The sequence below is a fragment of the Tupaia chinensis genome, unplaced genomic scaffold, assembly GCF_000334495.1.
Source record: "Tupaia chinensis unplaced genomic scaffold, TupChi_1.0 Scaffold000081_1, whole genome shotgun sequence".
NCBI lineage: Eukaryota > Metazoa > Chordata > Mammalia > Scandentia > Tupaiidae > Tupaia > Tupaia belangeri.
In genome coordinates this window covers 284149-310963 of record NW_006159542.1, presented here as the reverse complement: position 1 = coordinate 310963, position 26815 = coordinate 284149, and the positions used below count along the sequence as shown (strand labels likewise).

At 46.3% G+C, this 26815-nt stretch overlaps 2 protein-coding genes across 2 annotated transcripts in view; both read left to right on the top strand.

Moving 5' to 3' along the window:
- The window catches only part of EPB41L4B (erythrocyte membrane protein band 4.1 like 4B), a gene marked incomplete at its 5' end in the record, with an annotated part of 173769 nt that overhangs the window by 141190 nt on the left and 5764 nt on the right, over positions 1-26815 (top strand). The window contains 6 exon segments of the mRNA XM_014585368.2: positions 1255-1322; positions 2928-3026; positions 8496-8673; positions 10810-10887; positions 18262-18378; positions 20296-20364. Coding sequence (XP_014440854.2) covers positions 1255-1322; positions 2928-3026; positions 8496-8673; positions 10810-10887; positions 18262-18378; positions 20296-20364 — 609 coding nt within the window.
- Positions 22417-23348, top strand: LOC106734197 (DAZ-associated protein 2-like). The gene has a single exon (XM_027769390.1). It carries the CDS (start codon positions 22708-22710, stop codon positions 23200-23202), a length of 495 nt encoding a protein of 164 aa, XP_027625191.1. The 5' UTR covers positions 22417-22707; the 3' UTR covers positions 23203-23348.

The following is a 26815-nucleotide window of genomic DNA, read 5'->3' as shown; positions in this document are numbered from 1 at the left end:
AAGGAAACAGAAGTCAACGGGCCAGTGGGACTATATCGGTGGCTCTTAGGAAGGCTTTGATTGGGAAGCAGGGCTGAGTCCACATGGGAGTAACCATGGCAGGCAAATACACTGCTCTTTAATATCCTGGAAGTCTTTGCTCAACACGTACAAGAGGACTTTACAAAGTTTATTAAAAAGTAGGGATAAGGCCAGCAGATGGCATGAAGGTTGAAATGGTTGGATCCCACATGGCTGGCTAAGTGGTTTGAGTCCTGTATCCCGTGGCTTGAAAAAAACACTGGGCGCGTGTGTGTACATGCCCAAAATCCAGGGAGGAGAATGGAAGAGAAGGTGTTGTGGTGTGGCTAACCTTCCCTGGGAGGTAATTTCTTACTTTCCTTTTATCTCTCTGTTTCTTTGTCTGTTTCTGAGTGATGTGCCCTATAGCAAAAAATTTTAATGTATATTTAATATACATATATATTATATATAATTAAAATGTATTATATATTTAAAATGTGTATGTGCATATATGTTTGTGTATGTGTGTGTATATATAGGTATATATGATATAATGAGTTTATTTCAATGCAAACAAATTTTGAAATTTGTGTATAATCTTTCATAATATACATTTTCCTTGAGTTTTTTGAAGACCCCTCATTTAGAACCAAGGCTGAGCTTTGTCTGTAGTGGTGTGTTTGAGAGCCTAAGACAGTTGTATCTCCCACTGACCCCCAGGGAGTGTTCAGCTAGCCTGGCTTGCCAAGTGGGTGTCCCTCCCCCGCCATTCTTTTGGGACTCACTAAAGGGAGAAAAGACAAGGCTTTTATCAAAAGCATATGATGTAATTCCTCCCAGGCTTGTTACACTGGTGCAAAAGGACAGTTTCCAAATTCTTTTGTACACGCTAAGTGCCATGTGAACATAGAGCTGATTATTATTTTTGATCTAAAATATGAAGTGAGGGATTAAACTGTGGGTTGGCTTTTCCCACAACAGCCCTTTCTCATTCAAGCATAAGCTGGCACATAACAGGTGTTCAATAGAAGTATGAATGCAAGAATTGATTGCATTTAAATGACTATGTTTTACTCTCCATAGTAGAGAATGGATGACTCAAGACATATTTTTTCGTTAACTTATATAAACACAGAACAAGGTTCGCTATTGACTGAATTCCGGGTGAACATAGGAGACTGAAAAACATTCTTGCATGCCAGGTTAACTCAATTTGACTATCCTGACTGTTTTTTTCTTTTTTTAAAACAGGGTGGAAAAGAAGACTCAACATTTATAAATATCAATAAGAAATCCGGGCTTCAGGACGCTAATGTAAGGTCTGTTGCTTCTTGTTTGAATGGGAAAATGATAATCTCTGTATCATCAACATTATCCTTGAAACTGCTCATCAGGGCATTTGCTGATAAAATCAGGGAGGAAAAATTAAACCGAGAAAGTGAGCCCAGAGAGATAGAAAAAGCCTGCTTGAGCAGCATCCTTTAAGTCTTAGAAATACTGTGTATTAGTTTTAATATTGCTACCAATAATAATAATAATTTTAAAATAATTATTTAATTTTACTTATTCATTCATTTATTTTAATTTGACCAGAGAGAGAGACACACACAGAGAAAGAGAGAAGAAAAGTGAGAAAGCAAGTCATCAGGTCTGGGACTCAAACCATGGTTGGCCATGTGGGAGTGTCTAGCACCTTAACCACCATGTCACCTACCAGCCCCCAATAATATAGTTTTTTGTTTGTTTGGTTTTTGCTTTTTTTTTTTTTTTTTTTTTTGAGAGATTTTCGCTATAGGGCACGTGCACTCGCCAGACAGAGAGACAGAGAGACAGAAAGCAAGAAACCACCTCCAGGGAGAATGGCCACGCCACAGTCCCTTCTCCTCCATTCTCCTCTCGGGATCTTGGGCACGCACGCACACGCACCTGGCATGAGTTTTAAGCCACCAGGTCTGGGACACGAACCACGGTCAGCTACGTGGGAGTCCAGCGACATAGCCATTACGCTAACTGCTGGTTCCCCCAGAGCTTTTTCTTAGGATCACTTTTTTGTGTAGGGTCCATTGGTGATCTTGAATAAATTTTGGAGGAAAGGTAAAAATGAGACATAATTTTTAACATTTTCATATGTATATAGGATAAAAATATTTTAGAGGATGTCCTAATGGTCTTATGTTTCTGCATTTTTCACATAAAATATACTATGATTTTTTTTTTTTGGAGAGTTTTTTGCTATAGGGCACATGCATTCACCAGAAAGACAGAGAGAGACAGAGAGACAGAAAGCAAGAAATCACCCCCCAGGGGGGCATGCCATGCCTCAATGTCTTCTCCTCCATTCTCCTCTCGGGATCTTGGGCATGCATGCACACACACCCAGCATGAGTTTAAGTCACTGGGTCCAGGACTTGAACTGTGGTCGACTACATGGGAGTCCAGCAACATAGCCATTACACCAACTGCTGGTCCCACTATGGTTCTTTATCTGTTGGTAAAAAAAAAAAAAAAAAATTATTTGCTATGCTTAAGATAGCATAACTACCAAACCACTTGGAAATAAAAATGAGTTATCCATAGGTTTTTCTTCATTTTCCTGGTAAAACCTGGTTCAAACCATACCCTCATGTTGGGAGTTGAGTGGATATGTGGCTGGGGCAGGGACGTTTTATTTGGTGCCCCAATTATATTTAGTTCCCCATTTACTGTATTTTTCCTTATGATTTTGTTTTGTTTTTGAGCATCTTAAGATTTTTTTTACATCATTATAATTACTAAGTAAGTAGAATAGAGAGGTGAAAAGATGGATTTCTTGATTATGAATGTAACTGAAAAATTAATTGAGAAAGCTATTGCCAAAACAAGATCATAAACCTTTGTTGTTGGTGTTGTTCTGTTTGTGTGTGTGTGTGTGTGTGTGTCTCTAGAAGTCCTATTCCCATACGTGTGGAAACTACCCAACCAGCTGTGGAAAAGCCGGAAATCAAGCCTCCCCGAGTGAGGAAGTTAACAAGACAGTATAGTTTGTGAGTTCTGCACTGCAAGTTGTTCAGTGAATTACAATATGATAATACTAAATGTTTGCATTTTAATGAATATAATGTTTTTTATAGATGCTTTTTAGCCCTTCACACCATTTCCAGAGAACCATCCCCCAAATTCATTTATTTCTAATTTGAGATATAATGGGACTAGACCTTTCTCCCTGAAAACATTAGAGTTGGCATCTGTACTCATTATTGATTTCTGTGTAAGAAATTACACTAAAACTGAGTGTTGTAAAATATTCTGCATTTATCATCTCACCATTTCTGTGGGTTGGGAGTTTGGATGTGGAATAGTGGGGACTTCTAAGTTGGGATCCCTTGTGAGGCTGCATTCCACGTGTCAACAAGGACTGTGGTCTCATCTGAAGGCTCAGACATGCAGTTGGTGACAGGATTCCAGGGCCATTGCATGAAGGCTGCCTTCAGTTTGTCGTCACATGGGCCTCTCCAGCTTTCTTTATCATAAAGGATCTCAAGAGAATGCTAGCGAGGTAAAAATCAGAACCTACTTATGAAAGTGACTTCCCAATCCTTTACCATATTCTCTTCACTAGAAGCAAGTCACTAGACCCAGCCCACACTCAAGGGAAGACATTACATGGGAGCATGAACACGAGGGCAGGAATCATTGGGTCATTGGGTGTCATATTAGAAGCTTTCTTTTCCAGCATCTTAGTAAAATGGTAACAGAGTCTGTCAAAAGAGCCAAAGTTAGTTATGTAGCTATCTGTGAGCCCTGTGGAAGGAGCTATATCCCCAAATGTCCCAGGACCCCTATGGCCCACCCAGTTCTATTGGGCTTGACAAGTCTGAGCTGTAGTATATACTGGACTGTTCTAGGCATTGTCAGGGAATAACAAAGTGACTTTGACAGGACCCATCCAAAGACTCACAATTTAGTGGAGGGGAAAGATAAGAGTCACGAATAATTATAATCCAAGAAGACAGGTGAATGCTGTAGGAAGGGTGGCGTGGTGGTGGGGGTGGTTGTCATACTGATCACGATGGCGGTTTCCGTTTTTTGACCATGGTTATCCACTGCGCCTGGATGTATAACTTGTCAGAGATCACAAGAAACTCTCAGGACACAATGGAAAGGCTTCTGGTAGAACCCTGTCTGGTTAGATTCTTGGGAAAATTACTCTGAGCGTCTTTTTCTTCTTTGGCAAAATAGGTGACATAATGCCTACTTCCTGGGAATTTCCGAGGGTTAACATAAGACAGTTTAGGTAAAGCCCCTCCACAGAAGGTCATAGGATGAGTTCTACTCCCTTCCTTTTCTAAAATTTGGAAGCTTCTGAGGAAAGGCCAAGTTTAGGGGGTCCCAGATACAGAGTGTAGAACAGGGAGTATAATTCTGATGCAATCGTCAAACAGCCATCCCAGACCCACCATGTACACCTTATGAAAAGAGGAAGCGACATCACATCCACTGCATTAGTCTCAGTAGACACTTCTGGACAGTAGAGCAGCTTTTTCTAGGAAAGCCAAAATGAGTGAGGTTCAAATGATTAACAGTCCTAATGATCTCTGGGGTACAAATTAAACCAATGAAAACCTGATTCCCCGAGGATAAAGCTGACAGAACTTGCCTTTCCTTGTACATTTTGAAACTCAAAATGTTATCATCGCTCATTTGGAATATGGAAATATGTGTGGAACAATGACAGACTGATATATGGCCTAGAAGAAAAAAAAATTCACTAACTCACCAAATTAGTTATTTTAAGGAAAACTTTTCAAACCTCTAACTTTACATATATGTATATATATTTAGAGGTTTTTGCTATAGGGCGCGTGCACTCGCCATAAAGACAGAGAAAGAGAGATAGAAAGTGAGAAATCACCCCCCGGGGGGGGGGGTGGCCACGCTGCAATCCCTTCTCCTCCATTCTCCTCTCAGGATCTTGGGCACGCACATGTGCCTGGCGTGAGTTTAAGCCACCAGGTCCGGGACTTGACCCACGGTCGACTACATGGGAGTCCTGTGACATAGCCATTACGCTAACTGCTGGTCCCAACATGTATATATTTTTTAACTCACCCAGAATATTTAGCTTTGAAAACCAAAGAGTGGTAGTATCGCCCTACTGGTAAAAAGTTGCAAAATTAATGGATGGTATTTTCCTAGTGTTAAGTTTTTGTCCCCAAATAGTTCTAGAACCCTTGACACTGATTATCACTCCTTTGCTCATCTCTGACTCATAGATATAAAGCTAATAAACAAATGCTCAAGAAAACATGAAAACTCCAATTTCTGGTTTTCTGGAAATAATTTCTGCATTATTATTTTTTAAATGTGATGCACACACCCAGCCCTCTTAGTGTTATCATATTTGCATAGAAAAATACGTCATGACTTTTCTGATGACCCAATAATTCCCAGGCTGGAATTACCTGCATTCAGATTTTAGGTGTGGCTCCACCCCCAAGAGCATCATAACATTCAGGGCCTTGGAACCAGTCTTTGAACCACTGTGTTTAAGGATATAAACAGAAACCTCAGCCACATTCTTTCCTGGACATGGGAAAAGAATGAAAAGTGTGACTTCTGCAGCAGGAGAAAGGCAAGCCAAAGGAACTCTGCAAAGAGTTAGAGGCAGGTAATAATGTCTATTTTTTTTTTTTGAGAGGTTTTTGCTATAGGACACGTGTGTTTGCCAGAAAGACAGAGACAGAGAGACAGAAAGCGATAAATCACCCCCCTCTAGGGATGATGGCCATGCTGCAATCCCTTCTCTTTAATTCTCCTCTTGGGATCTTGGGCACACGCGGCGGGCCTGAGTTAAAGCCACAGGGTCTGGTACTCCAACCACAGTCGACTGCATGGGAGTTCAGTGACATAGCCACCTTCACCACCATGCCACCTGCTGGCCCCAACATGTTATGTCTTAATCATTTTTTCACTTGAGATACTCATTAAAACTTCTCTTTCGCTCTTTTTCATAACTCTTCCTTTTGAAGCTTCTCCAAACACAGAAGGATCTAAAATCCTCCAGGGCCCTCCTCAGTCAGTCGCCTCTGTACTGCTGCTGTGTCCGCCTGGCCACTTTTCCAGGATTCCCATGATTCGCCATCATTAGCGACCCTGCATAGGCCACATTCGTGCCGACCAATCACTGGTCTTTTATCCATTCTCTTTAGTTGTTTCTAAAACAACGCCTATGCCAGAGTGGCTCCAAAAGTCCCACATAGGAGATCTTTAGGGACAGTGTGCCGGAGGTCCCCAAGACCACCCTCAAGGGTGATGATTCACTAAAAGGATTCATGAAAGTCAGAAGAAAGTTATATACATGGTAATGGTTTATTACAACAACAGCATATAGCCTAAGACTAACGAACAACAAAGGCACCTAGGTAGAGCCCAGGAAGACCAGATGTGAGCTTCTGTTGTCCTCTCCCTGTGGAGTCACATCACAGTGATTCATTCGCCCAGCAACTGTGCGTGACAACATGTACTATATAAACCAACCAGGAAGCTCATGGGAGCACTTTACCTTAGCGTCCATGGTTTTTACTAGGGGTCAATCACATGGGGTGAAACACCGACACAATTGACCTAACTACTCGGGCTCCAGCTTCCCCAGAATTCAAATGGATATAATATGACCCAAAACCATAAGCCTGCAAAAACATGTATTTCACTATAAACCACACTGATAGCCTAAATCATCTGGCATGGCCCAAGGTCTCAGGAATACAGGTACTCTTTAAAAAAATGAACTATCTATTCAATTTCTATTTATTATTGTTATTTTTTAATCTGTTCATTTCTTACATGTGCTCACTAGAGTCAGAGACAAGGACAGAGAAGGGAAGTGAGAGAGTAAGTTAACAGGTTTGGGACTTGAACCATAGTCGGCCATGTGGAAGTCCAATACTTTAACCACAACACCACCTAGTGGCCCCTAAAGATACTCTAACCAGACAGAATATTCCAAGTGCCCAGAAGTTCTCTCCCAGGAGCTTATCCATTCAGTGGTTCCTTTGGAATCTTCAAGGTTTGAAGACCCTTGGCCTGCTGAGTTAACCCTTTACTGCACAGGCAACTGAGGGACAGGAGACTTATCTCAATCCCTGTAAGTTTGAGAAAATGCTGTCCATACTAAGAATGGGAAATCAATGACACTGCTTTAGTATGCCAGGAGGACCGGGTTGGAAGGAACAAAGCCTTCCCCCTAGTTCCCATCCCTGCAGATAAGCCCAAGGTATCAGGTTAGACTTCTCCTCCCTCATGGTGACTTCTTGTGTAATATCCCTTCCTGCCTGCATCGTCTTATCCTATCAGAGAGGTTCTAAGACCACAGATCCTTTGCCACAAACCAATTTACCTGGCTTTTCCCCTGTAACCAGTTTATCACACCAAAGAGGCTGTTGCTGAAAGGCCAAAATAACTCCATTAGACCTTTTGCTCAGAACAGCAGGTTCCTACATTTACCTGCCTAGGAGAATCTACTGAAAATAATATTCCGTGATTTGATGGTTTCTCAAAAAGTGAAACATGTGACCCAGGAATTCCACTCTGGTAGAATTCCAATCTGAAAGAGTTGAAAGCAGAGAGTCAAACAGATTTTTGTGCACCAATGTTCATGGCCTCAGTATTCATAGTGGCCAGAAGGTGGAAACATCCCAAGTGTCCATCAGCAGATGAATGGATAAACAGAATTCCAAAAACAAGGAAAACATCATAGGGTATGAAATAAAACAGACATAGAAGGACGGACATCGTTTAATTCTACTTACATGGCATACTTAGAAAGGGTAATTCATCCCAGACAGAAAATAGAACAGATGTTAGCAGATGTGAGGAAGGGACGATGGGAGATTATTGCTCAACCACAATACAGAGTTTCCATGGTGTGGGCGGGTAAAAGTTTGGGCATGGACAGTGGCGATGCATGTACTTAATGTCACTGAAGTGTATTCTTACAAATGGCTATGAGGATAAATATCATGTGTATTTTATGACAGTTAAACATTTTTTGTCAGAGGGCATCTGTGCTTACTAAAGAGAAAAGAGGAAGGAGGAGAGAGTATCCCCAATGGGGAGTAGTCTTGCCACCATCCCTTCTCCATCTCTTTATCCTTTTGGGATTTTGGGCACCCATGCACACGCATCTGGTATGTTTCTCGAGCTGCAGGGACTGGAATTCAAAACAAGCAGTTGGCCTCATGGTATCTAGCTCCCTTAACAGCCAGGCCATGGGGCCAACCCATGCCGCAATTTTAAAAAAGAAAAAGAAAAACCTAATCCAAATTTGCTTTGGCAATACAAGCCAATGTATTGAATCCTGTATTGTCGTATAAACCGGACATTTGGTGGACATCTGTGTGGGGAGCTCCCAACCCCTCCCCTTGCCTGTCCACTCCGCCCCACCCCCCTCCCACCCCTCACAGCCTGTTTATTATTGTAATGAGCAGAGCTTCATGTGCTTTTAGTAACCGCAGTGATGAAGATGACCTCCCTCCAGACCTGGCCGAGGCAGTAGGAGTGACCACAGCTTCAACCACGAACACCACTTCTGCCGCCACACAAGTCTCAGTGCCACTGGCATCCCCTAAGGTCCAGAAAATCAGCTCACCTCAGAAGTCAGATGGCAAGGGCCAGCTGTCCCCAGGGGCCAAGGTATGGGAACATGCACTGGGAAGCAGCTGCCCTCTGTGGAAATCTAGCGAGTGGTGCCTGAGCTGTGCATTGCAGTTTGCATAATCGGTGGTGTGCTCTTATCACCCAGCAGCAATAGCCACCAGCGTATGTTTTTATATACCCTGCCACCCAGTCTAAGCCCACCATTGGTGAGAGACAGCAGTATCAATCTGTATCCATTGTGCTTTAAGGGCACCGTAAGAGGGTTCTGAGGGCAATTTTGTTGTGAATATTATCCCCATAGAAGCTTTCCCTCCACTATAAAGATAGAAAGTGAAAACCATTTCCTCCCCTTAATGGACAATTTAGAAGAGTAGAAACACGGACGTGTCTCTACAACTCTCGTTCCTTCTGTCGGATAGCCTGTGTTCATAGTTTGAAAATGGGAAATAGTATTCTATTTCCAGTTTGAAATTTCAGAAAATTCCCGGAGGTGTAAATGAGCTATGACAAAAGCCTAACACGAGCTATTTCTCCTGTTTTATTTATTTATTTTTCTCTCTCTCTCTTTTTTGAGTGACTTTTAGCTATGGTCACACTTTGCCAATTAGTCCAAATACACTTGAGCCTGTGCTACCCGAGTGAACGTCATCTAAGATTTCTTTGGTCCGTGCCACCATACCAAGAAAAGATGTGTACAAGGGCCAGATGCCCTGCAGGCAAGCCCAGAGTTCCAGTGTCTAATCCCAGCTCCTTTCACAAAAAAAGTCGTCACTTTCCCAGCCCTGTTTCTCCAAGCCTCAATGTTCTCTTGCTAAAAATGGGCTAAGAGCTCCGACCTTGCCCAACTCACAGGGTGGCCTCAGGTCCAGTGGGGGTTCAAGTGTTTGTGCGAACTGGGTGCCAAGACTCCTGCAGCTTCGGGGCCATGACTCCTGGTTACAACTAAGTAATGAAGGCCCACCTCCTGCATGACCAAGGCCAGTCTTTCCCTGGGCCCCTTTCCCAGTTGTCCCCTTTCCTGGTTGGAACAACCTCTGTGTTCCTCACAGGAAGCTGGCTAGGCCCCTTGGCCAGTGACTAGCCCAGGTTGAGGCTGTCTGTTTTTCTGTAGATCATCTCCTGGCATGTCAGGCAAAGTTGCCCACCCCTGTAGAGGGTCCCTCCCATCTAGTTTTGTCACACGTGTGGACACAGGCTTCTGTCATAGTTCCCAGCCTGTAGTTAAAACCAGCTGAAACATTTCCAAAATAAAAGAGTTCTGTGGGGAACACGAGCAATGCCCTATCCAAGGCCACAGAGCTCCCTCTCCTGGCCATCAGTCTCTCTAGGGCCTACCTACTGCCAAGTCGATGGCCTCTTCTATTTTCTCCCCCTAGAGGCCTCCAGGCCACTCATGCAGCTGAGACTCCAGAGCAGGAAGACCAGATGTTTCCCTAAAGCAACCACCATAGTTTTCTTTTCTTTCCTTTTTATTAATTAATTAATTAATTTATTAGGTTTTTACCATGGAGTGCTTGTGCTCACCAGAGAGAGACAGAGAGAGAGAAAGCAAGAAATCACCCTGCAGGGGAGATGGCCACACTGTAATCCCTTCTCTATTCTCCTCTCAGGATTTTGGATGTGCACACACACACCTGGCGTGACTTTCAAGTCGTCAGGTCCAGGAATTGAGACCACGTGGGAGTCCAGCACCCCAGACACCACACACTGCTGGCCCCAGGACATAATTTTCTAAGTGTCGCCCACCCACCATGAAGAACTTGCCTTTTACTGTGCAAATCAGTTTATCTGCTGGAGGCCAGTGGCTCCTCAGCATCCAGGACATTCTTTGCCTTTTCTTTAGTGTTCAGAGGACTCTTTAAAGTGCTGGGCTTTCCCCCCAGAAGACCAGTGAAAGAGCATTCAAAGCACTTAAGAAATGTTTGCTGCTTTGAAAAGGACAGTTATCCCCCTATACCCTGCTGCTCCGTATGAAGTTTTCAGGACAAGTTAGGGTTCCGTTCAAATATTTTGTGTACTGCTGAGCAAGGGAAATGGGGGGTTGGCTTACTGATGAGTTCCGTGTTGGGAAAGGGGCAGAGGAGAGGTGGGGAACCTGCGTGGTTCTTGGTGAATTCTGTTGTCAACCCAGAGCTGTCACTAACCAGGGACATTTCTGTTGGAACTTCGCAGAGCCCCTCTGACCGAGGAGGTGCCTTCACCTTGGAGCCAGGCGATCTTCTGATGGACTTCACAGAAGCCACTCCTCTGGTAACCTTCCTATTTTGCTAAACCCGAAAAGCCATTAGCCATAGAAACCTCTTGGCAGTGGGACAGTGGACAGAGGTGGGCACTGCTGTGGGGAGGCTCTTCCTCCTGTCTTGGAGGCTCGGGAGCCAGCTTTCCTCGAGGGTCAGGCACCATGGGTCCCTCCACCTCCCAGAACGCTGGAGGGACGGGTGCTCTCTTTTCTCAGGGTAGCCACAGGGGGCCTGCCCCTGCCTGTCTGCTGCTCCCCAAGTGCTGAAGGGCTCCTGGTGCTTGGGTCTTGGCTTCCTGGCTTCCTGGGCTGCCCCCCCATGCCCACCCATGGAGTCTCTGGCTATTGCTTCCAACAAGCTGTCTGGTCTGAAGCACTGGCTCCAGGCCACACCCGGCTTTCAGCCCCATGCCCCTCCTGCCATCATCCATCCTCTGCTCACAGGTTCCCCGAAGGGATGAGGCCCTGTGGGCTGCTCGCAGGTGAGAAACTCTTTTTAGAGATGGAGCATTGAACCAGGAGTCTCGCAGGCCGGATGGGGTGCAGTTTCTGCTCCCTCTTTGAAGAGCCTTATCATTGGCTAGTCAACTGTCCCATCTTCTACAAAATAAGGATGTTATTCTTTGCTCTGTCTGCCTCACAGGAGTGTTATAAAGGGTCACATAAAAGAGAGAGAGGAAGAGAGAGAGCCCTTTGAGAATAAAACGCACCACAAATATGTACAAAGTATTGTTAGTAAGTATTAATTAGGGTTGATACAGGCAAATCTTGCTATATCTTTGATGATACCTGAGAACTTGAGCGTAAGTCACAGGCTGTAAGGTTGAGCTGTGAGTCGAAATGAAAGCCAGTCGAAACTCTCTCCTGAGTGTTCGCAAAGTGTCTGGCTATGTGCTAGGCCCATGGGCAGAGCCAGCGGCTAGAGGCTGGAGTGAAAGTCAGGTTGATAAATGGCCAAGAACAACATGAGCGCTTCGGCGAAGAGGCTCAGGAGAAGCCAGGCGTGGGAGTCACTCAGGGCCGACTTGCTGGAGTAGGAGTGTGTGGGTGGGAAGGATTTCTGGAAGGCTTTCAAGAGAGGACAAATGAGGCTAAATGCTATCTAAGTGTCACCGTTCCTGGTCTGCTGGCATAAGGAAATGGTGTACCACTGTCCTTTTCACCTGGAGAGTTGGTACAGCCCGAATGCTTCGAGCCAGAGCCTCTGACTAAACTGCTGGGAACTGGCCGAGGGTAACCTGTGCTCCAGGAACCATCAGTTTCATCTTTCCTGTGTTCAAGTAGACATAGTGGGGCTGCTCATGGCCTTCTTGCTAGACGAGCTGCCAAGACTGTTCTCAGGTGGAAGAGCCCTTCTCCCCTGCCTTTTAGATAAGGTAACCCCGAAACAGAGGACCTTCAGCATCAGCTCTCAGTCCTTGCATAGGTGGGGAAACTGAGTCTCAGAGGGAGTCTTCCTTCACACAGGGACTGAGCTGGGGCTAGACTCAGGTGTCCTGGCTCCTGTTCTGGTGCTCTGCTCATCAGTGTGCCAAATTACCTCCCTTTCAGGAACTTGTCACTTTGCAGAAAGCATTGCCAAGAAGAAGGGCTACGTTTGAAGCACTCCCTGAACTGGCAAAGTAGAACAGGGGGCAGGGAGGAAGGCACAGGAAGTTAAGAGGCCTGGGCCAGGTGCTCTCTCAGTATCCCAGTTGAGGCATCAAGCCAGGAAGCCTTGTTGTGGGAGGTACAGGCTGAACTGAACCTGAAGACATCCAGGCTACCTGGAGGGCACCACTGCCCAGAGAGAGCTGTGAACCCCTAGGATGTAACCTGAGGGCCTGTGAAGGCAAAAGGGGGAGAAAGCTATGTCCCAAGACCACAGGGAGGAAAAGATGCCTGGCAGAGACAGACCCGGCAGGAGATATCATCTCTCTGAGTTAGGCTCATGGGCAACCTTCAGACTGCTAAAATATGCTGCCACAAATGCCATAAGAGGGTCTATTTAAACTGCTATTGCTGGGGCCAGCAGTTAGCATAATGGCTATGTCACTGGACTCCCATGTAGTTGACCGTGGTTATAGTCCTGGACCCAGTTGCTTAAAGTCACGCCGGGCACGTGTGCGTGCATGCCCAAGATCCCAAGAGGAGAATGGAAGAGAAGGGATTGCGGTATGGCCATCCCCCCTGGGGGTGATTTCTCGCTTTCTGTCTCTCTGTCTCTCTCTGTCTTTCTGGCGAGCGCATGTGCCCTATAGCAAAAACCTCTCCAAAAATAAATAAATAAATTAAATAAACTGCTATTGCTGTGGGGTCCATTGTCTAACCCTATCTGGGAGTATGGGAGAAAGGAAGGCCAGTGTGCTAGAGTTTTAAAGCATGAATAGGAGTTTGCTGCATGAAAAAGTAGACCAAGGCACTCTACACAGAAAGCACAACATAAGCAAACTACTAAGTTTTTATGTATGGGCTTGGTAGATCTGAGAACCGAGATCAGTCTACAAAATACACATTGTGTCTGACAGGAGTGGTGGGACTTTGTTTATTTATTTAATTTGACCCGAGAAGGACAGAGCGAGAGCGTGAAGAGAGGAAAATGAGAAAGCAAGCCACCAGGTCCGGGACTTGAACCGTGGCTGGCCATGTGGGAGTCCAGCGCCCCTAACCACCTTGCTGGCCCCCAGAGTGATGGGATTTCTTTAGAAGCCAGTGTGTTACAGACCCAGTTTGTAGATTTACTTACTCATAGATTTATATAGCCTTTTCTTTGTTTGAACACAACAGATTGAATTCAGGAAGGAAGTAGCATCTGATGGGGACTCAGAAGTCCCCTGACCCGAGGTGCAAATGCCTGCAAGTGGCAATGCAGCCTCTCCTTGCAGCCCTTCCTTCTCTGTCTCCAGAGAAGGAAGTTTCTATCTCTGGGCAGCTGCTACTTAGCTCTGGAACAGGATTCACAGTGCCACCGTGCCCAGGCACAGGACAGCTGCAGTCCTGTACCGCGCGGAGACACAGTCACCCACTTCACAGCTGAGGTTTGCGGAATGTGTGTTCTCAGGATGAGGCATCCTTTGTCTTGAGACGTGCGGGGATGCACACTGGGAAGGTTTGCCGGAGGCCTGGCATTTTGGCAAGAGCCTATGCCACTGTGCACTTCCCTTGCAGCATTGGCTGTGACCTTACTTTGCTCCAGAACCCTGTGTCCATGCGTGCCACAGAGTCTCAGTGACAAAATGCGGACTGCACAATTTGCTTGTCCTTTCGTCCGGTCCTCACCTCCTCCTCCCAGCATCATAGTAATGCAAGTGGCAATAGGGGTGGTTGTCTGTGACTAGGAGAATAGCTGAAGAGAGAGGGGATGTCAGGGTTGCACTGGGACGCTTGCTCCTCCTCAGGACCTGCTTGTCCCTGTGTATCAGGAACAGGGTCTGCCTCTGCAGGTCCGTGTCCTGCACAAGGCCTGCAGAAGCACAGGAAGGGGCGAGCCAAACCAGAGGGCAACAAGGGCAGTTCCCTGTCTGTCTGTGAGACTTCCTCAACTACCATGACCAGCTGGAGCAGGGCCTTGGGACCAGTGCACTCAGTCCCTCACGTGCAGATGGGAAAGGCACACTGGGGCAGGCGTTGTGCCCACATAGCCAGTCTGTGTCAGGCCAGGACTAGAACCCAGGCCCCAGAATGCTGTCTGGCACTTTTCCCAGTGGCAGAGGGCCCAAGCTGGGATGTGTCCCTCTTTCCTCATTAGCTGGTTCCTCGCCCATGAGGTTGATCGGGTCCCCTGGCCTTAGCACTACACCCTCCAGCCCAGCTCCAGGACCATCTCCAAGCCAGCACCCCAGGGGTGGTCCCCAAGTCCCCACGTGGGATGTACTTAGGTATCTTGGTCTAGGAGGCTCAGCCTGGGTGAGGGAGTGCCTTTTGCTCCTGCAGCTCTCTCTGGGCCTTCCTGTCAGCCTTGCTCTTCAGGAGGGTTTTTTTTCAAACATCCTGGATGATACCCTTCACACAAGCGATCGCTGTCCTTCCTGAATCCTTTTTCTGTGTAGTCATCTCTAAGCTCACAGCCCATGCCTAGCCCCCTCCCTCCTATTGGTTGAGACTCCTTCCTCAGTAATACCCTAGTTTCTCTGACCACTGCTGGGAGGACAGAGAACCGGAGAGAGAGGAGTAGACCCTTGATTTTCTTGCCTTCATCCAGCAATGTTCTGCCGAGACACTCTTAGAACTGGTGTCACCCTCCTTAATCTCCTTAAGCCCCTGTGGTCTCGTCTCTGTGTGGACAAGAGGCACAATCCAAAGGGCCAAGAATAATAAAAATATCCATTTTTGAACTGGCATCTCTCAAAAACACATGAAAGGAGATTAGATGAACCCCTTCTGCTCCATATCTGGAATATCATTTTGCCTCCTTCTTCATTCTCTTGCATCCTGCACAACTCCAAGGACTTCATTCTCGAACTCTCCAGAGAATCTCTTTCCCATTTAATTCTTGCAGTGTTTCCCTCTCCTTCTCCTGATCCTTTTCTTCTTGAATCCACAACTCTTTCATTAGGTAGTTCAGTTGAGCAATCAAACCTCACAATCCTCGCAACTTGATGTCTGCCCCTTCCCTAATTCTGTGCCACAGAATTCGTAATGAGATGTGAGTTTCTGCCTGGGATGGAAGATGTAGGGCAAGAGAATGGAGGGGATGAAGGCAAGCGAGTGAAGAAAGACCTGCTCTCCATCGGGTGTTCTCTCCTGGGGTGTGCGTGTGAGCACGTGCGTGAGGGCGTAGGTGTTGATCGAGTGAGGGGAGTTGAGAAGAGAGGACATTTTTGCATTGATAATGTTGACCCTGGGAATGCAGGGTCCAGCCCCCAGTCCAGGTCTCCATATCAGTTTTCCTCCTTGCATGACGCAGACCGTAAACACCTCTGCCTTCTGTGCTCTTGCCTCTTTCTCTTTTGGTCCTGTCCCTCTCTGATCCTGGCATTTTGTGAATCGCTCATCTTTTGCAAAGCAGAAGCCAGTCAGAAGCCAAGTGTCTTCTGGGCCATGGTGTTCATGTATCAGCGAGGACATTGGCCTGGGCAAGGCATAGGAAGAGACCATGGCTGAATGTCAGGGAAAAAAATGGGTTTCCATCTTATTCAATAACTTAGTTTTTATTTTGAACCTCATTCTCTCAAGAGAGCTAAAGCTTAATCTCAAGTCCAATCAGGGTGTCCTTGTGGAGAGAGAGCCGTAGATTCTTAGGTATGCCAAGGATCTTCCTGTTCCACAAAGAATCAGATTTTGAAACTCAAAAACTGAGTATCTACAGAATAATGTAGCTGCCTGATATGGAAAAGACTCAAAGGGAATGGGACCAGCGGGTGGTGTGGTGGTTAAGGCGCTGGACACTCCCACATGGCCCACCAGGGTTCGAGTCCTGGACCTGGTGGCTTGCTTTCTCACTTTCTCTCTCTCACTCTCACCCTCTGTCTCTCTCTGGTCAAATAAAAAAAAAATCAATGAATAAATAAATAAATAATAAAATAGTTATTAAAAAAAGACTCAAAGGGGAAAGGAAATACCAGAATAAAAAGTAAAATGTTATTTCTAAATAGTACCCTGTTATGTGTTATCTCATTTCCTTCTCATTTACTAACTCAAGAGTGTGGGCGCCCCGGATGTTCTTTTTTTGAATTCACTCAGATGCCTAATTTAGAAAGGTCAGAAATGCTGGTACAATGAATGGGGCAATTTTTTTTTAACTATAAATATGCAATACTAGGGATAGCCTTAAGATAGTCATTATAATCTTCAGTTAAGATGCAGTAGCCAGCATACATTTTAGCCTCTAGGCAGTATGGTCGCATTTTTTAGTCATTTATGCCAGATTTGTTTGTTTGTTTGTTTCAAAAAACACAAATCAAGAGCCTACTGTTTAGCAGCAGGAGCAAAGGCCTAGTGGCCTGGGGTCCTGGTGTAGTCGGTTTTTCCTGGAGGATCAACTCACAGGGGCAGTGGTAAGAACTGATCCTGGAGAACGAGCAGGAGCCGCTTCACACAGGCCTCTAGCACCATCTCATGGCACGTTCATTTATCCTGGGACCCTTAGAAAGAAAGGGAAGGATTTTAAATAGGTCGGTAAGAATTAACTGCAGGTGACTAACATGGCTTCACTTGTCTCTGAAGAATGGATTTATAAACAATCAAGAAGAGGGTCTAGAACCTCCCATTTAGACTTTGCAAGTACAATTTGGCCTCACAGACATTTGGATAGTAAAACACGGCTGTCGTGAAGACCATTGTGCAATCATGGTTGTAAAAACCCTTTGGAAGTGGTCCAGGACTGCACCGGACACAGAGGACAGAGTTAGATCAATTTGAAGAAGGAAATGCGGCCTGCAATTTTCTTGATCGTTTTTCAATGGAACTTACCAGAGGCTGTATTTTATTCTTTATAGCAGGATAATACTAACTATTCAAGGAAATGCTCTCCTTGGAACTAAAAGAGGCATGCGTTTGTTCTCTGGTCCCTCCCTAAGACCCAAACTAACCATCACAGCCACCTCCCCTAACATAGGCATCCTCTATTCACCATCCTCATCCCCACCAGGACGAGCTGTTGTACCTTTGCTAGGCGCATGGCACTACTTGGGGCTAGGGTGGGAAGCCTGGTATCCCAAATGATGTGGCACTTTTCTCGCAATGCTTGGTGTCTTCCAGCTGAGCAGCAAGGTGTCCCAGTGCCAATATGCAATGCCGAGGCCCGGGCCTATGGGCGTGAAGGTGGGTCTGGGTCACTATGTTTTCTGAACACAGTGGCAAAGAGCCATGCCAGATAACCCCCTGAGCAATACATTCCTCACCCAATGTGTCTCCTTCTGGTGCTCTGTTGAACCTCCACTCACCTACATGCCACAGTGTGGGCCTCACTGAGCAGAGTGCAGAGGGCCCTGGGTGTGGAAGGCAAGGGCTGTCCAGGCTGTGGCCACTCCCCATACTGCTCCCATTGCTGACCTCATTAATACAACACGGCTCTCTTTTCAGCATGGCCCGAGCAATGCTGTAGAACCCTCCACAGCATGCCAGGGAGCCACTACCCATCTTGTGTAGTTGGCACCAGAGACAACCTTAACCTACTAGTCATGAGCATGGGGTTGTGGTGTTGTTCTGCTCAGACAGTAGAGAAGACAGAGAGGAGGAGAGGAGGCTGAGATAGGAGGGAGGAGGGCGGGACTTGCCAGTCTACCTGAGGCTGGAAGTCGTCCATGGGTGATGCTGGCTGGAGAACAGTCTGGAGTTGCCAGATCCGTCTCGCACTGTGCTGTCTTTCTCTCCTTCCCCTCCCTTATCTCCTCTTCCTCCTCCCCTATCTCACCACCTTCTCCTCCCTTCTCTCCTCTCCTCTCCTCTCCTCTCCTCGTGAGCAGGCAGAGCCCGCCAGCAGTCCCCACTGTGCCCACTCTCGCTGTTCTCCTCCACTCTCTCTCCCCATGAAGGAAGAGACCACTGGAGTTTGCATGTACCCTCCAATCAAAACGAGGCTGGTAGGTACCCTGGCAGGGAGAGGGGCCTGGCCAGAAGAGGTGAGATGGGCAGGAGCCACCAGGAGAGCCAGAGTCCCGGATGGATGTGCCCGAGAGCTGGACCTCCAGAAGAGCCCGGTGACAGACGCTCTCACTGCACGCTGGATGCAGACCGTGGCGTCTAGCTGGCCGTGGTCGAACTGGGACACGCGGCTGCCATCCCACCTCTTGGGCTTTAGGTTTCAAGAACCAGGAAAAGTTGGTTTTCCTAGAACTTTAATGAGCATAAATGCCTTTTCCAGAGAGAACTACATGCTCTGGTACTCACCAGTCCTGGAAGTTACATTGCTGTTGGTCTTCATCTCCTGAACATAACAATGTAATAGGAGTGTTACCTAACATTTGAAAGGAATCACCCATAATCCCATCTTAGCATGTTTTTTCTTCTTTGTGTACGTTTCAATTAGTTCATATTTATTTATCATTTTGCATAAACTATAGCAACCATAACATCTCCTGGTTTTCTCTTCTCACTTAATCCTATGTTATTTCTCTCTTGTTGTCGCGTTCTCTGGCTGTGTATATTCTATGATGTGAGTGGCCCACTATTTCCTAATGCATTCCTTACCGCAGGATGCTTGCTCTAGTTCCAGTTTGTCACTAGTCGAGGGGACGCATACAGGTTTTTGTGGCAGACGTTTTCTTTCCTTAGCCTGGACCGCGCTGGGTTAAATATTGTGACTTTGGCTTTTGCTCCTTTTCTAAAGGGGTTGTACCAACGGCCGCGTCGTCCGAGGACAGTGAATATGCAGCACACGGTCTAACTTCCAGAATTTATTTTTCTTATTCATGGCAGACATAAAATAATCCTTTGAGGTCACTAACGTTGATGTTTCTCTGGCAGCAATAATAAACCGTGTTTTCTGTCTACTCTGTGATGGTTTGAGAATCTTACCTGCAGGTACTTTTCACTCGAGCGCTGTTCTCAGAGCTCTGCGCTGAGCCGTTAGGTAGCACAAAGGGCAGGCACCGCCAGGTTTCCCCCGGGAAGTCCTCTCACCTGAATCTAAAGGCAGTCTGGGACCCATGATGGGAATTGTTAGACGTGAAAGGGACCCAAGAGGTTTGGGGAAAAGGGAGCAGGCTTGGGCTGAACATCTCAGTGTCCATCCCAAAGACGTTGTCATTCCCAGATGGCCGAGACCTGCTCCACCCATTCAGAAAACCTCAGGTCTGCTCTGATCTGGATCTAGTCTAATGTCTTACTCACCCCTTCCTAACTCTCCCTGTAGAGTGGCTCAAGAGCATCAGGGAGTTATCCCAGGGTCCGAAGGTGAGACACAAAGGTCACCGCCACTAGGCAGTGCCATCGTCTGTTGGCAAGTGACACCATGTCATTCTCTGGTAGGTGCGCAGGTGATTTCTGTGCTCTGAGGGCTGCAGACAAAGCTAGTGCCAGAGTCTGTCACCTCTGGGCCTGATAGGCTGTGTCCTAGGACGTGCCCCTGTGACCTCTCAGCAGCCTCTCAGCTACTCCCCACAGCAAAGGAGAAGCCGTTGGAGGCCACCCTGGGCCTTCATTATTTACCTTGATTGTGGCCTTTTGTAGGTCAGGCCTAGGACCCAGCATGTCTGGAAGGCCCACCCAGACCCCAGGGAAGAGAGTTTCAGGGCCAGGCAAGCATGAGTACTCAACAAACACCAGACTGCAACCTCTCCTCCCTGCAGAGCCCAGTCCTGCAGTTCAAGGCCAGGCACAGGGACAGCTGCCAGCAGATACAGACACTCAGGGACTCTTTGTGTGTCTTGCCATCAGTGATGCAGGCTCTGCGGGGGTCCCCCGAATCCTTCAGCCCGGTTTTAAAGGTGCACCGCTAAAGATTTTAAAACTTTGTTTTCTATTCTAAAGCTAATTCCTCGTCTTTCTCTTTTTTGAAGATAAAAACATTCCCGGCTGATACGATGAAGCCGTTTCCTGATCCTTTTACCACAGGGCCGCAGTTTACTGTAAGTAGATCTGGAAAACAGACCTGCATGTTCAGACATGGTTTCTTGGACCTACAGATGGCATAGTGGGGGTGTCACTGGACTCCCACGTAGTCAACCGCGATTTGAGTTCTGGACGCAGTGGCTTAAAACTCACACCAGGCACATGTGCGTGTGTGCCTAAAATCCCAAGAAGAGAATGAAGAAGAAGGGATTGCAACATGGCCCTCCCTCCTGGGGGATGATTTCTTGCTTTCTCTCTCTCTGTCTCTATGGAGACTGCATGTGCCCTATAGAAAAAAGAGATTTCTTTCTCAAAACAAAACAAAAAGAAAGAAACATGGTTCTCTGATGGCTTATCTGCACGGCTTCCTCCGATCACTGTTGAATTCGGTGAGGTTGAGAAGGAGTTAGGATATGGAGTCTGCTGCCTCTTTTATTTCTTTTTTATCTGATTTGATTGAGGTGAGATTTACATAACATTGTCTATTATTTACTTGTTTACTTATGATTAGTTTTTGCTATAAGAGTGTGTGTGCTTGCCAGAGAGAGGAAGTGAGAGATCATCCCTTGCCCCAGGAAAGTGACCATGCCATGGTCCCTTCTCTATCCTCCTCTCATGATGCTGGGCACACATGCACACACCTGGCATGTTTTTCAAGCCACTGGATCCGGGACTCAAACCACATAGTCAGCCATGTAGGATTAGCCACCTTAACTACCCTGCCACTGGCTGGCCCAAATTAACCCTTTTAAAGTAACAGTTCAGTGGCATTTAGTACAGTAACCATGCTGTGCAATGATCAACTCTATCTAGTAGCTAGGTCCGATACATTTTTATCACCCTGAAAGAAAACCTTACACCCAGTAAGCAGTTACTCCTCATTTTCCCATTGTCCCAGCCCCTAGCAATCACCAATCCACCTAGATAATCCTAGATTATTTCTATGGATTTACCTAGTCTGAATATTTTATATAAAGTATGTGACCTTTGGGTCTGGCTTCTTTCATTGAGCATAACATCTTTGAGTTCATGTCCATTGTAGCATGGATAAATCACTTCATTTCTTTTCATGGGGGGAGTAATATTCCATCGTATGTAAGTACTTCCATTGTTTATCCATCATTTATTGGTAGGAATTTGAGATATTTCCACCTTTCGGGTATTACAAATAGTGCTGTTATGAACATGCATGTTTGAAAAGCTGATTTCAATTCTTTGGGGCAGTATGTGCTTTGATAATGGTGTGAATTTTGGTAAACCAGTCATTTCACCATCTCCTCTTATTTAATGTAGAGATAGGGGCCAGCAGTTATATAGTGTAGTGGTTATGTAGCTGGACTCCCACATGGTCGACCATGGTTCGAGTCTCAGGCCAGGTAGCTTCAAACTCATGCCAGGCACATGTGCATGCATACCCAAAATCCTAAGAGGAGAGTGGAGGAGAAGGGGTTACAGCATGGCCATTCCCTTTGAGGGGTGATTTCTCACTTTCTGTCTCTCTGTCTCTCTGGTGAGCACACATACCTTATAGCAAAAATCTTGGGACCAGCAGTTGGCGTAATGGCTATGTTGCTGGAATCCCTTGTAGTCGACCATGGTTCGAGTCCCAGATTCAGTGACTTAAACTCACCCTGGGCGCGTGTACATGCGTGCCCAAGATCCCGAGAGAAGAGTAGATGAGAAGGGATTGTGTTGTGGCCATCCCCCCTGGGAGGTGATTTCTCGCTTTCTGACTCTCTGTTTCTCTCTGTCTTTCTGGCAAGTGTACATGCCCTATAGCAAAAACCTCTCAAAAAATAAAAAATAAATAAATTGATTAAAAAAAAAAAAGAAAAAAATCTCTCCAAATAAATAAAGTGGAACCACTCAGCCCAGATGGTAGTACAGTAGTAAAATATCATGCTCTATAAAACTGTCTTACATGAGAAGGTTTCCAGTTTAAGTCCAGGGATCTCTCTGAGTACGCCAGGGATACACATGTGCAAGATCTGAAGACAGGGTGGACTGTGGCACTGGAACCCTACTGGGGGTGCTCGCTGTCACTCTCTCTCTCTCTCCACCCCTCTTTCTCTGTATCTCTCACTCATAGAAGAAATAAATAAACTTTAATAAATGTAAAGTTAAATAGTAATAACAGTATCCTCCTTATATCCTGTTGAGGACGGATCAGAAGAGACCAAGAAGTTGAAGTGCTTTTCCAACCACAGAATATCCCACACATGCCAGTGATGACTGTTGTTTGTGGCAGGGTGGTGTCATCCTTATGAACAGATAGTCCTGAGTGACTCCGAACAGGAAGAGGACGAAAACAATAACTGTCCGTGACGCCTGAACCAGACTCTCGGCCACCGTGAACAGCAATGGTCAATATCCAGCACAGCCAACCTATCCCGTGCAGCCTCCTGGGAATCCAGTGTACCCCCAGACCTAGCATCTTCCTCAGGCTCCACCCTGTACTGATGCTCCACCTGCCTACTCAGAGCTCTGTCGTCCACGCTTTGTGTATCCAGGGGCTGCTACAGTACCTGTCATGTCAACTGCATTTCCTGGCACCTCTGTATCTTCCTATGACCCAGTCTGTGGCTGTTGGGCCTTTAGGTTCCACAATCCCAATGGCATATTATCCGGTTGGTCCCATCTATTCACCTGGTTTGGCAGTACTAGTGGAAGGAGACTATGATGCAGGTGTCGGATTTGGAGCTGGGGCTACTGCTGGCAACATTCCTCCTCCACCTCCTGGATGCCCTCCCAATACTGCTCAGCTTGCAGTCATGCAGGGAGCCAATGTCCTCGTAATTCAGCAGAAGGGAAACTTCTTCATGGGTGGCTCAGGTGGTGTCTACACCATCTGGTGAGGAACCAAGGCCACCTCTGCCGGGAGAGACATCACGTACCTTCAGCATTTCTCACAATGTAACTGCTTAGTCATGTTAACCTGAAGTTGCAGTTTAGACACATATTATTGGGGTGTCTTTCTGGTGCCCAAACTTTCAGACACTTTTCAAATTTAATAAGGAGCCACGTAATGGTAGCACTACCTCCCTAAAGCATTTCGAGGTAGGGGAAGTATCCATTCATAAAATGAATGTGGGTGAAGCAACCGTAAGGATCTTCCTTTAACTCCTCTGGAATAATACTGTACCATACTGATCTTTGCTTTTAGTAATAAAACATCAAATTAGGTTTGAGGGAACTTTGATCTTCCTAAGAATTAAAGTTGCCAAATTGTAAAAAAATATATATAGTCCTGAAAGCCAGCTTCTTGTATTTGCCTCTCTTGGTGTGGCTGGGCTGCTTACGTAGATTTTGCAAAATGCTTAAACGTTTTAAAATATTTAAATATTGTAGTCTCCTCATCTGCACAATGAGAGAGTTCAATGATTGTCATGCTTCGTTGTGGCTGCTCAACTCACTTACACGAATGCCTCTGCAGAAGCTTCTATCTAACCAGCGGCTACGTGGAGAGAAGCGGAGAGTCTGGGGTTCTCTCCTTCCTCTCACCCTCTCCTCTTCCCAGGAATCAGTTTGGAATTTCTAGAACTGTGTGATCACTGAGGCTCCTTCAGAGGGGTCCCACCTGAAGGATCTATGAGGTGGCCAAGGTTTAGCTATGAATGGGTCTCACATGCTGGGTGATGGTCACTACCCTGAGTGACTTCAGCCACATGGAAAAAGAGGGAGTGAGCAGAGGCTGATTTCATGTCAGAGGATGAATAGATGTGGGGAGGTGTCCATCTATCCAGGAAGTGAAAAAAAAAAAAAAACAGGTTCCCCGAGCAATCCATTTCTAGGGTCATGAACTGTTCCTAGCACCTGCCTTTGAGGAATGAGAGGAAATGGGGTCTGAGCCAAGATGCCAAATGTGTTGCCCCAACACTCATCCTGACCCCTGCAGTTTTGTAGGACACAACTCCCCAGCTGGAAGCTCCGGCTCCACTTCCCTTAGTTGGCCATGGTGGGGCACTCTGGCCTCCTGCCCAGTCTTGGCAAGGCTGGGAACCACTTGGGAAGACCTTCCTGAAAACCGCGGGCCAAGATGGAGCAGGAAGCCAGTGTCAGAAACCATGCTGAGACTTTTAAGAACTGGGCAAGAGTGGCTTGAAGACAGCTGGAGCAGGCAGAGGGAACAGAATGAACAGAGTCCTGGGGCAGGAAGGGTCATCACACATCCAAGGGACTAAAAGAAGCAGAGAGTTGAGTGGGCGGGAGAGGAGGAAGGGGACTAGGCATGAAAAACACCCTAGGGGTAAAACCATGCTTGGCTTTGCAGGCCACAGTAGGGATGCTGATCTTTATCCTAAGAGCAATAGAAAGTCATTGGAGGTCAGCAAAGAGGCAGATATATTTGGAAAGGATCCCAGTGGTCACAGTGGAAGAACAATTGGGTCCAGGCAGAGTGGACTCAGGACAAGAATCTAGAAATCGAGGACAGTGGTTAAAGGGGAGAAATGACAGAGAACTTGACCCAGAGTGCTTTGGTGGAGGAGGTGGAGAGAAGCACACAGGTTGGGGAGATAATTTAGAAAGTTGGTAAGGTATTGCATTGGATGAGGGAGAGGGAAGGTCAAAAATGTTTTTTCAGATTTCTGAATTGCAAAACATGACTGGGCAGTAAGATAAGGAAACTTGAAAGAAGATTGGATTGGGAGGAAGGATGAGTTGACTTTGGCCATGATGCTTTAGAAATGCCTTTGGGAACCAGCAGTTGGTATAATGACTACGTCGCTGGACTCCTATGTAGTCGACAGCGGTTCAAGTCCTAGACCCACTGGCTTAAACTCATGCCGGGCGCATGTGCGTGTGCGTGCCCAAAATCCTGAGAGGAGAATGGAAGAGAAGGGATTGCTGTGTGGCCATCTCGCCGGAGGGTGATTTCTCGCTTTCTGTCTCTCTCTGTCTTTCTGGCGAGTGCACGTGCCTTATAGCAAAAACCTCTCAAAACCAAAAATGCCTTTGAAATGTCAGGTGGAAACATGAATGGGTAGTTAAACGTCTAAGCCTATAGCTGAGGAGGGAGGACTAGACTGGGGAAAATGACTGGGGAGTTACCGACAGCTGGATGATATCGGGAGCCAAACTCATGGGTCTCACGTTTCTCACCTTTGTGTGTCACGTGTCTTCTTTCTGCCGTGGTTAAGACACTTGAACTTGCTGCAGGGTTAGCCTCTACAGCGACCTCCCGACCTGCCTGGTCACAGTCCTGGAGAGCTGACAGCTCCAGGGAACTCTGCACAAAGTTGGTCTGAATGTTGATCTAACATTTACTTCGGACCTGGTTTCAACAACTGGGCTTCCTTGAATCTAAAATCAATTTCTACCTTGTATTTAAGCCTATTAACTATTAACTGGGGCTCTGTGATACTCATCCAAGTATATTGGTTCCTCTAAGATGAGGGCCTCTGCTTGGCTCCTGCCAGATTTCTGTCCCACATTCCTGAGTTTATCCTTCTGTACCTGCCTTATTCCAGTGAAACTTCATTCATTCATTTCCTCATTCAGCAAAGAATTAAAAAATGGCTACTCTGGGTCAAGATTTAATAATACAAGCAATTGTTACTACTTCTTCAAGTTTATTCCTTAAGTGAAGCTGTCTCCCTCCTCCCCCCTTTGAGTGCATGGCAGTGAAGAATGCAATGTCTGCTAATACAGTTTGGTGCCACTACCTTGATTTGTACCAAGACCCCAAACCTTTTCCTCTCATTACCTTTATACTATCTGTGCAAATTTCCCTTATTTTAAAAGAAAGATGAAAAAATACTGTGGTTTGGGGGCCAGCAGGCAGAGTGGTGGTTGAAGCACTGGACTCTCACATGGCTGACTGCAGTGTGTGTCCTGGACTTAGTGGCTGGCTTTCTCATTTTCCCTCTCTGTCTCCTTTTCTCTCTGCCTCTCTCTGGTCAAATTAAATAATAATAATAATAATAATAAAGAAGATTAAATGAAATAATTCTTAAAAAAAAAATACTGTGGTGGGACCAGCAGTTAGTGTAATGGCTATGTCTCTGGACTCCCATGTAGTCGACCGTGGTTCGCATCACGGACCCGGTGACTTAAAACTCACGCCGGGCGTGTGTGCATGCGTGCCCAAGATTCCGAGAGGAGAATGGAGGAGAAGGGATTGCAGCGTGACCATCCCCCCTGGGGGGTGATTTCTCGCTTTCTGTCTCTCTGTCTCTCTCTGTCTGTCTGGTAGGTGTACGCACCCTATAGCAAAACCCCCCCCCCCCCCGCCAAAAAAATACTGTGGTTTGAACCCCAACCCTGGCAGTGTGAAAACATGTTGGGCACATATGCATGCATGCCCCAAATCCCAATGGATGGAAAATTGGAGGGGAAGGGATTGCAGCGTGACTGCCCTATTGGGGGTGCTTTTTGGCTCTCCCTCTTCCTCTGTCCTTCTGTCTCCTTTTGGTGAATATATGTGCCCACTGGTAATTAATAAAAAAAGGGGAAAAAAAGATATATATA

Excerpts from the sequence above, each read along its gene's own strand:
- LOC106734197 (XM_027769390.1), top strand. The coding sequence starts at position 22,708 with ATGGTCAATATCCAGCACAGCCAACCTATCCCGTGCAGCCTCCTGGGA.